General features: G+C 42.2%; 2 protein-coding genes across 2 annotated transcripts; both read right to left on the bottom strand.

Annotated features, from left to right (window-relative positions):
• Positions 1-1,555: 1,555 nt before the first annotated feature.
• Positions 1,556-2,338, bottom strand: LOC132304899 (uncharacterized). The gene is made up of 2 exons (XM_059802598.1): positions 2,321-2,338; positions 1,556-2,035 (listed from the first exon to the last, which is right to left on the bottom strand). The coding sequence occupies exons 1-2, from the start codon at positions 2,336-2,338 to the stop codon at positions 1,556-1,558; spliced, it is 498 nt and encodes a 165-aa protein (XP_059658581.1).
• An 8,330-nt stretch (positions 2,339-10,668) lies between these two features.
• Positions 10,669-11,142, bottom strand: LOC132304897 (uncharacterized). Its single transcript, XM_059802597.1, has one exon. It carries the CDS (start codon positions 11,140-11,142, stop codon positions 10,669-10,671), a length of 474 nt encoding a protein of 157 aa, XP_059658580.1.
• Positions 11,143-12,099: the final 957 nt, after the last annotated feature.

Genomic DNA, 12,099 nt, shown 5'->3' with positions numbered 1-12,099 from the left:
GAGCTTCCATAAGGAACAGCTATAATCCTCCACCAAGTCTTCAGCATCATATTCAAGTGGGAAATCAGCCATCGCTTGACCTTAAATTACCGTTCTGGGTTCATATGTAATATCAAACGAGCCCAACTCAACGGCCCATTTTGTCATTCTTCCTGATAGGTCTGGCTTATGCAAGATCATCCTTATAAGAAAGGTTGTTACGACAATCAGATGGGATTCGAAATAATGCCTGAGCTTCCTTTTCGCGTTGACCAATGACAAGATCATCCGTTCGGCATTTGAGTACCATCTTTTTCGCTCGGCTATTGTTTTGCTGACATAAAACATGGGAATTGCTTTTCGTCTTTACAATGGATCAGAACGGCACTTGTCGCGATGCTGGATACTCAAAGGTACAGAAAGAGCTTCTCATTTGGCTCGGGAGCAGATAAAACCGATGGGTTTTGCATGTAATCTTTCAGGCTGGTTAATGCCTATCGTTGCTCATCCCCCCAGGCTTGTCTTCTATAGCCTCGAATTGTGTCAATGAATGGTTTACAACGGTCCGAGAGCTTAGAAATGAATTGGCTCAGTGCAGCTATTCGACTCGTGAGTGCCTGCACTTCCTTAACTGTCTTTGGTTCTACATTTCTAATCAGAGCTTCCGCCTAGGCTGGCTAGCCTCAATTCCTCTATGATTGGCCACATGTCCCAAGAATTGACCAGAGCTCACTCCGAATGAGCATTTGGCTGGATTAAGCTTCATCTCGTACTTCCTTAACACATCGAACACATCCTATAAGTGCGCTAAATGATCATCCTTCTTCTTACTCTTGACCACCATATCATCAATGTAAGCCTCTACAGTTCTCCTCATTTGGCTTTTGAAAATCTTGCTGATCAGCCTCTAATAAGTAGCTCCAACATTCTTTAATCCGAACGGCATGACTTTGTAGCAGTAGGTCCCTCGTTCAGTAATGAAAGAAGTTTTCTCTTCATCAATTGGGTCCATGGGGATTTGATTATAACCGGAATAAGCATCTAAGAAGGTTAATCGCTCGTACCCTGTGGTGGCATCCACCATTTGATCAATCATTGGTAATGGGAAGCTATCCTTTGGGCAAGTTTTGTTCAGATTAGTGAAGTCAATACATACTCTCCATTTCCCATTCTTTTTCTGCACAACAATGACATTGGAGAGCCAGGCCGGGTACTGAACTTCTCTAATGAATCCTGCCTCGAGCAACCGATCAATCTCCTCAGCTATAATCTGATTGCGTTCTGGAGCAAATCTTCTCTGCTTCTGCTTCACAGGTTTTGCGTTCGGATCCACATTGAGGGAATGACAGGACACGGAAGGACTAATCCCTGGCATATCTGAATGGCTCCATGCGAATACATCTATATTCTGAGTCAAGAAGTCAATCAACCCTAGTTTTTCCTATTCAGTAAGTCTGGATCCCACCCTCGTTCAATCCGGCTTCTTATGGTCGATCTGCACATCAAGAAAAGGTTCTGCGGTCAAAACTGGCGGCTCCTCCTCCCCACTTTTACTGGGTGGAAGTTCCTGTAATTGCTATCTTAGGCTGGCAGAGCAGATGGGATTTTTCCCTTTTCCAACAGATTTCAAAGTCACTGAATAACATTTTTTAGCTGCAACCTGGTCCCCATGAATGTCAATCACCTTGGTCCCATTTGGACCCAAGCATCGCATCACTTGATGTAGGGTTGATGGGACACCCTGAACTCTGTGAATCCACCCTCTTCCTATCAAGAGGTTATAGGATGGATGAATTTCCATGATCACAAAACTCTCAGTTAAAACTCTCTCAGCAGCTTGCACTGTCAATTCCACCATTCCAATGGGCTCCACCCGCTTCCTACCAAATCCTAGCAATGGATTTCTTGTGGGTTTAAGTTTCTCGGTTTCGATCTTAAGCCGGTCGAACGTCACTCTGGGCATGACGTTTGCATTACTTCCTGGATCAATCAGAACTCTTCTTACCAGGCATTCTGCCACTATTAGACTGACGACCAGTGGATCTTCATGAGGAACCTGAATGCGTAGCAGGTCTGTTCTATCAAACTTTATCTATGCGGATGCATTCTACTGGTCAAAGCATGTACGCTGCCAATCCTTCTCTTCAACTAGGCCTGGCGTAATCGCGTTCTGAGCAACTCCTCTAACTCCATTGTCTATTCAGGTCGGCCATGAATTACATTTATAATCCGAAAGGGCTGAGTGTTGTGGTGATTCGGCCTTTGATTTCTCTTGATCTGTTCAGTCGATCGGTTCTGCTCTTGTGCAAATTCCCCCTTTGCGATCAGCATCTCCACTTGCCTCCATAGGTTCCCGCATTCGTTAGTTTAGTGTCCAAAATCACTATAGAAAGCACAATGTTTAGTTTAATCCCTCTGTTCAAGAGGTTGTATAATTGGTAAGGGAGGGCGAAACTTATCTTTGTTCTCTTGATACAGCCTTGCCAGGGTGACTCTGAGTGGAGTAACCAACTCCTCCTCCCAGGACCTTTTCTCTGCCTTCCAGGAGGTTTAACATTGCAGTTGAGCTTGTTTTTGTCGGATCTTGGCTTTGGACTTCTCTTCTGTCGAAATAATTGACATCTTCCTTGAATTAGCTGCCTCTTCTTCTTCAAGACGAACAAAACCATCAGCTCTCTCGTTCAGCTCGTCCATGGTCTTCGGCGTATTGACCACCAAGCTTGTGTGGAACGGTGTCCCCCGGCTTATTGCAAGTTTAAATGCTTGGACCACTGTGGATGGATGACATTCCATTACCATGCTTTTAACAAGGTTGAACCGGGTGAGGAAAGCTTGGAGTCGTTCATCTTCGTGCTGCCTCATTGTGAAAAGGCTTGATACATCCTTAGCCGGATGTTTATTCCCATTGTACTGGCTTATGAACTTGTTACACAAGTACTGGAAACTAGCGATTGAGCCCTGAGCCAGATTCTTGAACCAATTGAGGGCTGGTCTAGCCAAACTTGTAGGGAAGCACTTGCACATCAAAGGATCGTTGTTAGTATTCAGAGCCATTTTTAACTGAATGTAGTAGATGTGGTTGACCGGGTCGGTTGTTCCATCAAACAGAATGAAGATCGATATGGAAAACTTCTTCGGATTCGACGCGTTCAGAATTTCATCAGTGAACGGAGATGCAACCATCCTTGCTGATGAGCGCAATGCTTCGTTCTCCCTTGAAAACCGTGACAGGACTCCCCGATCGGCAGATCTCCTTTCTGAACAACGGTAGTCAAATGTTGCCATTGAAGGTCGATAGGGTGGATCAAATGCTCTGTCCTCTGCAAACTCACTTTGCCACGGTGATGCAACCCTATGATCACACGCCGACGCTTCCTCTCTCATAATCCATTCGCGATGTGGCTCCAAATGAATAGATCCTTCTCGATCCTCTACTTGATGGACATTCGGAGGTAGATCATCTATTATAACTTCATCACGATGTGGATCGATGTGATCAACACCTTCTGGATCACCTTGACGAACAGCATGGGACGGTAAGACTCCCTCTCCTTCCGGAAGTGGCCTCGGAATTATAAGAGCCTCATGACACTCCATTCCAGCGAGTAACTCTGCATTTTATTTCCTCAAGGCATCGATCATGTTCATCAACTCATCGAGCTTCGTCTACTGGCCATTTTCCAAAGGATTTGAGCGCTCCTCTCCGATCATCATTCCTGATCGGAGCAAAGTCATCAACCATAGATTTCTTGATCAGATTGAAGCTTTGCTAACGCATACACACAAGATCTGGACTCAAACTTGCTAAATTCTATTCACTACTAGCCCGATTCAACAATCTCAACGAATCACAACTGCGCAGCTCACCGGATCAAGCACAGATGAGATCTGCGTAGATCGGACACCAACCTCTCGAAATCAACTGGAACCAAGATTCATCAAGACATATCGCATTTCCATTAATTTTGATTCAGCTTTTAGAGATTAATCGTCTTCTTCGCAAAGTGCTTTGAATCGAATCGATCTGGATCAACACCAATCAATCCTCTCTGTTCTTCCTACAGACGGCGCCAATTGAAATTACAAAGAATTTTCCTCAACTGTAGAGAGAGAAACTTTCCACTCCCAATAATTTCTAACCTTTTTTCCCTCTCAATCCCCTCTATTTATAGACGATTACAACCACTTAGACGGTTATAACCACTCCTAGGCTAGACCTCACTTCTTCTCTTTTATTTGGGCTCAACTTCTTTCATCATAACATAGGCTTCCGCAATGACTTCTTGGATTTGGGCCCATTCAGCGTGGACTTACTCCATCCTGGCTATCCATACCCGACCCGTTCTTAGCAATACGAATCATACCAAGCCCAGATCATTTTTAGTGTCTTCAATTAGCTTCACTGTGGCACCAACCATCAAATACTTTATATTAACACAAACCTTTAGCCCATTTCCTGTCATCGCTTGCTATTTCGATGACCTAGAAATCATAAACTCCGAGTTCGGCTGCCTTGCGTTAGCTACAGGATTGATTAGGGAGTTTCTGAGTTTATCCATCCATACTCCACTCAACTATGCTAGAGTTTCAACATAAGGCGGGTAAGTTTATGTATGACCGGGGAACTCACCCTACTTCTGTTTGTAGTTTTCATCATTACCATCGTGTTCATCCTGCGCCTGGTCTATGGATCATTAGACAGACACTAGAAGGGAAGCCAGTGGACGTAGTCTGCATCACTTTCATTTCTGTTACTGGTTTGTAAGCACTTCTGTTTAGACAATTGTTGGACTGGTTTATGCAAGCTACAAGGGAGGACACCAGTAAATCTTCACTGCTGTTTTATGGGCTTTATAGGGTGAGAGAAATAAGAGATATCATGAAGGCACATGTAGGTATGTTTTGGAAGTGGCTAGGACCATTTGGTTTCAAATTATATATAGAAGCTAATGGGCTCAGGTTGCACGATGCTACGTAAGGTCTGGCTTATTTTTTGAAATGTACTGGGGTATGCCTCTATTTCTCCAACTTGTATTTTTCTGTTTGCTTGATGTTTTGTAATGTGCGGGTATGCCTCAATTTCTCCAACTTGTACTGATGGCTATATCCTTGAAGTTGAATATAATACCTTCTTATGAAAAAGAAAAAAAAACAAAAAAATAAATTTATTTACTTGAATTTTATGGTTATATAAAATAAAAATTAAAACACTTTGTAATCTTTTCAAATGAAAATAAACAATTAAAGGTGGTCAAACCCCTGGATAGGATATTCAGGGAAAAAAATAAAAATAAAAAAAATAAAATAAAATAACCTTGGACAGGATTAGGATATCATATTCCAAAACACCAGAAAAAGGTTATGAGCAGACAGCCCAGAAAAAAGCCCAAAAAGGCTTGAAAAGAAAAAGCCCAACTCAGCAAAAAATTGACCTTTAAAGCAAACAGTTATATAAACAAATTAAAGGGTTTAGAATGTACAGTTAAGAAACATGGACCCGTAGTGATATAATTCACTAAATTAATACATTTTTCTTTATGTAATTGTTTAGCCAGTAAAAAGCGGTCGGTTCCAATGGAACCGGATAGGCGTGCGAGGAACTGCAGTAGTTTCGAAGAAAGATCCAAACAATATTCTAGAAGGAAGATTGCGAGACTAGGCGATTATGATGAGGTCTGGAATGAACACCTCAGGGTTCTTTTTGTCTTTGATAAAGGACTTCTGGATAGTTAACTGGCTAGGAAGAACTACGATATTTATGAAAGTAAAGGAATTGACTATAAAATTATCTACTGAAAGTACAGTACAGGACTAAAACTAATCATATTGAAAGTGCATTGCAATGAAAAGTAATATTGTCTTGAAATGCTGTGTTTGCGTTGAGCCGCCCTATTATGTCACAACATAATGACCTATTTATAGAATGAAAATATAATCAGTTACAATAGTAGTTCCGAGCAGTTCCATGCCTCCAAATGCTTTCAATTGTCCAAGCCATGAAATCGTGCCTTTGATTCTTCTTAGAACTTCCATGTTCCAAACATATAATCGTGCTTTTGATTCTTTTAGAACTTCATGTTCTATTCATGCAATTGTGCCTATGATGCCGTTATTTCCCAAACAAATTGTGCGATATCTTTTTGTCTAAGCAAATGGCCATTACTCTTTGTTCCACGATAGTGGTAGTAGTGGCCCATGTTAAAATGGTTAGAGTTTTATATCATGGCTTTTGAAGAAAACCAACCTCCACATCTTGAGAACTCTAATCTCCACGTCTAAAACTCCAATAATTGACACGTTCCTTTAACCAAGTCATATCCCTTACGTGGCTTTTCCTCTGATTTAATTCAACTGCCAAAGTCCCTATCTTCATGGGCTTCTTTGAATCAATTGTTGGTATCTGTAAAATAAATCTCTTATACTCATGCCCCACGTGTCTTCTTCCAATTGGAGAAGTTGTTTTAGAGGAAAAGATGCGGGGAGAAACCTTTTATAATGGGCTACCGTAGTCAAAACGGGTCTATCCTTTAATAATGGGCCGCCATTTGCTAATTGGCCTCCATTATTAAGGAGTTTGACCCATTGATACTAAAGTCAAGTGGTTGTACTTCAATAATAGAAAAAGAATTTCCTTTTTTAGTTAATGTGGGACATTTACTTAATAGGAAATAGTTTATTTGAAAAGATACTAATCCAAAAGGAACGGGGGAGGCTCTGAATTATGGATCTCTTGATTGTGGGTTATGACTATCCATGGATCTAATAATTTAGAGCTCCATCCTGCTGATTTTATACCCAATAGGTTATATTTTAATAACAAAGGGAATTTTTCCTTTTTGGTCGATGTGGGACCCTGGTTTAAAAAGGAAACATCTTTATAAGATGGTGAGGGGAGTGTGTGGAGACCTCTGACAATGGGGCATCTGATAGTGGGACTACTAGCAATGGTTCCTATTATCAAGGGGTCCCACTCACTGATTTGTAAGTAAACCATGTATGTTATAAAAATAACATAGAGGTTTATTTTTAAATCGATGTGGTACATTGTTTGAAGATAGAATAGTTTTGTCTTTTAGAAACAAAACACAAGTGTGAAGGGGAGCACCTGATAGTGGGTCCTTTGTGGGTTGCCTACTATTTGGAGGTCCCCTTCACTGTTTATAAGTCGTATTATTTTTATTTAATTAATAATTAGGAGTCTTATTTTCAGTCAATGTGGGACTTTCGAAGAAAAGACCAAAGACAACTTTATTAACTTGCCAAAATAAAGTACTGAAAAACATTGTATGATTACTTTATTGAAAATACCTTTTCAATTGCATCACGTTCCTTGGTTTGGCCATTTCAGTGCCATCCAGGTGTTGAAGTCTGTATGCTCATTTCCCAATCACATATGCAATCTGGTATGGACCTTCCCAATTAGGTTCCAATTTGGCGACATACTTTTCTGACTTCAAAAGCACTAGGTCTCCTGGGTTGAAGCTTCTATGTTTGACCCTTTTATTGTAGCTATTTGCCAGCTTCTGTTGGTACGCAGCTAGCCGAATGGTTGCTGCTTCTCTTTTCTCCTCCAATAGATCTAGATTGTGCTCTAGAAGTTGATCATTTAACCCCTGTTCCCAAGCTAAGCTTTGGATGGTTGGTGTTACCACTTCAGTTGGGATTATAGCTTCTGTTCCGTAAGCTAAAGAGAAGGGGGTTTCCCCAGTGGGGCATCTCCGAGTGGTTCTGTACACCCATAAGACATTTGGCAATTCTTCTAGCCACTTTCCCTTCTTATCTTCAAGCCTCTTTTTGATGCATGCAAAGATTATCTTATTAGTTATCTCTACCTGCCCATTGCCTTATGGGTGGTACACAATTGACATTTTTTGGTTGATCCCATACTTATCAAAGAAACGCTGAGTACGCTGATTGAACAGATTCGTGCCATTATCCATAATGATGGATTTTGGGATTTTAAATCTACATATTAGATTGTTTTAGATGAACTTTCTTACTAGAATGTTAGTTATACTTGCGTATGATTCTGCCTCTACCTATTTAGTGAAATAGTCAATGGCTAACAGGACGTACCTTTTCTATGATGCGGCTGGCGGCAGAGGTCCCACTGTGTCCATCCCCCATTAGGCGAATGGCAAAAGGATACTCATTGTGTGTAGCTCTTCTAGAGGTTGATGGACGAGGGGAGCATACCTCTGTCATTTATCGCATCTTCTGGAGTACTTTTCAGCTTCTCTGCTATGTAAGGCAAAAAATAACCCTGAGTTAAAGCTTTGTGGGCTAGTGATCTGCCCCCAAAGTGATTTCCATATTCTCCTTCGTGCAGTTGCATTAGAACTTCTCTAGATTCTGTGGAAGTCAGACATCTGAGGTAAGGCCATGAGTACGATCGCCTGAAGAGCTGTTCTCCTATGATTGAGTATTTAGCAGCTTTTATTCTTAATTGTTGAGCCACTTCTTTGGAATTAGGGAGTTTTCCTCTTTCGAGATATGCTAGAATGGGGTCTATCCAGCTTGGCTCCCAAGGAATGACTAGTACTGGTATCCTTTTTTCGATACTCGGTGTATCCAAAATATCAATGGGGACTACCCTGATCAATAACTCATTTGCTGAAGATGCTGCGCAGGCCAGGTGATTGGCAATCGGGTTTTCTTCCCTTGGGATTTGCTTGAATTCTATTATGTCAAAATGTTTTGCTAGCTTTTCCACCTCTTCTCTGTATGCGTTCATTCTTTCTTCTCTAAAGGTGTATTCACCTGTCACCTATCTGGTGATGAGGTTTGAGTCACTATGGGCTCGAAGGTGTTTTACCTAAAGCTCTTTGGCCAGCCTAAGCCCTGCCAACGGTGCCTCGTATTCTGCTTCATTGTTTGTGGCTGGAAATTCCAGTTGGATTACTTGTTGGAGTCTGGTACCCTCAGGAGTTCTAATTTCCAACCTTGCTCCCGCTCCATTTTGGCTTGAAGAGCCATCTACATATAATTCCTAGTAGGGATTTTCTGTGATTGGCTGTTCTTCTCCTAGATTAGTATCCAAGAGGAAATCTGCAACCACTTGTCCCTTCTTTGCCGTGCATGGCTCATATTAGATATCGAAGGAGCTCAATTCAATCACCCATTTGGTAATTCTACCTGAAATGTTTGGCTTACTGAGAATTGCTTTGATTGGATGTATTGTAAGGACTATTATTTGATAAGTTTCGAAGTAATGCCGGAGCTTTCTTTTTGCCTGGACCAAAGCGAGAATGACTTTCTCTGCCATCAAATACCTGCTTTCTGAATCCGTCATGGTTTTGCTGGAATAGAAAACTGGGTGCTGTTTCTTATCCACTTCTCTTACTAGGGCCGAACTGGTCGCCGACTAGGATACTGCTAGATAGAAGTACAACGGTTCTTCAAGTTCAGGGGTAGATAGAATCAAGGGGTTTGTCATGTACTCTTTGAGTTTTATGAGAGCTTCTCACTGCTTTGCCCCCCAAATGTCTCCCTTTTTTGCCTTGATGGCGTCGAAGAACGGTTTGCACATGTCTGACAGTCTAGATATGAAACGGCTAAGAGCTGTTATTCGTCCAGTGAGGACTTGGATGTCCTTCATGGTTTAAGATTCTTTGCTCTATAACAGTTTTGTTAGTTGAGTGGGGCTAGCCTTTATTCCTCTTTTGTTTACCAAATGGCTTAAGAATTGGCCTGAGGATACCCCGAACGAACACTTTGCTGGATTTAGCCTCATTTTATTTTTTCGAAGAGTGTTGAATACATCTTACAGGTGCTGCAGATGATCTTTCTTTTCCCAACTTTTTATAACCATGTCGTCTATATGAGCTTTGACCGTTCTACCGATCTGCTTTCCGAACACCTTATTGACTAGCCGCTGGTAAGTTTCCTCTGCGTTTTTCAGTCCGAAGGGCATTACCTTATAGCAATAGGTTCCGCGTTCGATGATGAAAGAAGTTTTTTCTTCATCCGATGGGTTTATCGGGATCTGGTTGTAACCTGAATAAGCATCAAGGAAAGTTAGTTTCTCATACCCGGTCGAACATCCACCATCTGATCGATCTTTTGGAGTGGAAAGTTATCTTTTGGGTAAGCTTGGTTCAGGTTGGTGAAGTCAATGTACACCCCCCACTTACCATTTTTCTTCTAAACAACAACTACATTTGACAGCCATTGGGGGTATTGGACCTCTCGGATGAATCCTGCTTCCAGAAGTCGGTTGACCTCTTCAGCAATGATTCTATTCCTTTCTAGGGCAAATCTTGTCTACTTTTGATTTACTGGGTGGTGGCTCGGGTCCACATTCAGGCTGTGACACGCTATTTCTGGGTCAATTCCTAGTGGTTCCAAGCGAAGATGTCAGTATTCTGCCTTAAAATTTTTGTTAGTTCTTCTTTTTCTTGGGCTGATTGGAGTGTTCCCATATAAGTTAATATGTGCTCATCCCCTGCGATTATCTGCATAGCTTCTAGGGGTTCTTCGGTCGAGTGTTCTTCTTCTGGCTCCTTATTCTCCTCAGGAGAAGAGGAGCCTGGTAATTACTATTTCAGCAATTGTTTTCCCTTATCGATTTATCGGATAATAGTTTAGTAGCACTGGCTGCCACCTGATCCCCCATATATCAATAATTTCCCGCCCGTTGGGGCCAATGAATCTCATGACTTGATGCAGAGTTGATGGGACTCCTTCCATTCAATGGATCCATCCTCGACCCATTAGCAAGTTGTAGGTCGGGTGGATGTCCACAATCACAAAATTTTCCTTCAAATTTCTTTTGGCCGCAGTGACCGACAATGTGATCACGCCAATAGGTTCAACCTTTCTTCCATCAAACCCTACCAAGGGGTTTCCAGAGGGGCAGACTTGATCTAGGGCCAGCTTCAGTTGGTCGAATGTCCATTTCGTTATGATATTGGCACTACTGCTAAGGTCAATGAGTACGCGCCTGACTAAGTAGTTCGCTGCTATTAGGCTGATCATAAGTGGATCTTCATGTGGATGTTGTACTCTGTTAAGGTCTCCTTCATAGAAGGAAATTTGTGCGAAGCCTAGCCTGTATTCGACTGCATTAATTTCACCGACCCTTCGTAGTTTATGCGCTTGCTTGAGTTGAATCATATAGGAATTCTCTTTTTGTTCGTCCTCTTCCGGGCGGCCATGGATCATGTTGGTAACCCGATTATGTTGATTATCTGCTGCAGCTTTCGGGGCTAATCTGGCTCGCTCGGACTGCCTCCGCTGGCCTAAGTTGGCTAGATAATCAGCTAATTAGCCTTTGGTTAGTAACCATTCCAGGGTTACTCCTATTAAACTAGACGAAAATATTTTGCATATGAACAGATCGTTTTGTGCCTCTAGGGTCATCTCTTGAGTGTAGTGATCAAGGTACTGGAGGGGGTCTCCAGTTATGTTGAATTTGATGAACTTTGGTATCGTGAACTTTTAAGGCCTTGCAACCTATTCTAATTTGTCTGTAAAAGGAGTTTTAACTATTGAGGTGGTGAACTCTCTCGCCATGTCTTCTGGTGTTTGGGCCTTCGGCCCTTTGATTGAGATGAAGTCATTTCCTGGTGATTATTGATCGCCAACTGGGACCACGCATCTTTTCTTCCAGACTTAGCATGGTCTTCTGAGGTTGGGATCTTGGTGGTTGGAGGCTCTCCCATTGTGGAGTTTCTCGGGATACGAGATTGGCTCGCTATTTCTTCGGCATCACTTCGATCCAAAGTGTCATTTTGAACGTTGAACTACTGCTGTGGAGCCCTCTGCTGCGGAGAAGGGTTATTGAGTCCAGGTGCCAGTGGTGGATCTGCTGGCTCGTTCTGGCGTTCGAGTCGTGGGGCAATCGGCGGATCATTCTGCCGAGCATTGACTCGAAGTCCTTGGCGCAGAGCATTGATTTACGCTATGTTGGCTTCATTAGCTTGTTTGAGTGCGTTGATCTGCTCGACAACAGTTTCATTGGCTTGCCGAAGAACGTTAAACTGCGTTTGCATCTCTTCACGCATCTTCTGAATGATTTTTTGTTATTGTGCTGGAACAACATCTGATCCTATCACCATCCCGGAGCGATGTCACATGTAATTGAGAGAAAAATGGCTTTTTGTAAACGATTTCTCACAG

Source organism: Cornus florida, unplaced genomic scaffold, assembly GCF_030987335.1.
Source record: "Cornus florida cultivar Cherokee Brave unplaced genomic scaffold, ASM3098733v1 CherokeeBrave_3.0.0_Hap2_Chr04, whole genome shotgun sequence".
Classification (NCBI taxonomy): domain Eukaryota; kingdom Viridiplantae; phylum Streptophyta; class Magnoliopsida; order Cornales; family Cornaceae; genus Cornus; species Cornus florida.
Note: the sequence above shows the minus strand (reverse complement) of the source record. Positions and strands in the feature narration are given on the sequence as shown.

Coding starts and splice junctions, on each gene's coding strand:
- LOC132304897 (XM_059802597.1), bottom strand. CDS start 11,142: ATGATCCATGGCCGCCCGGAAGAGGACGAACAAAAAGAGAATTCCTAT.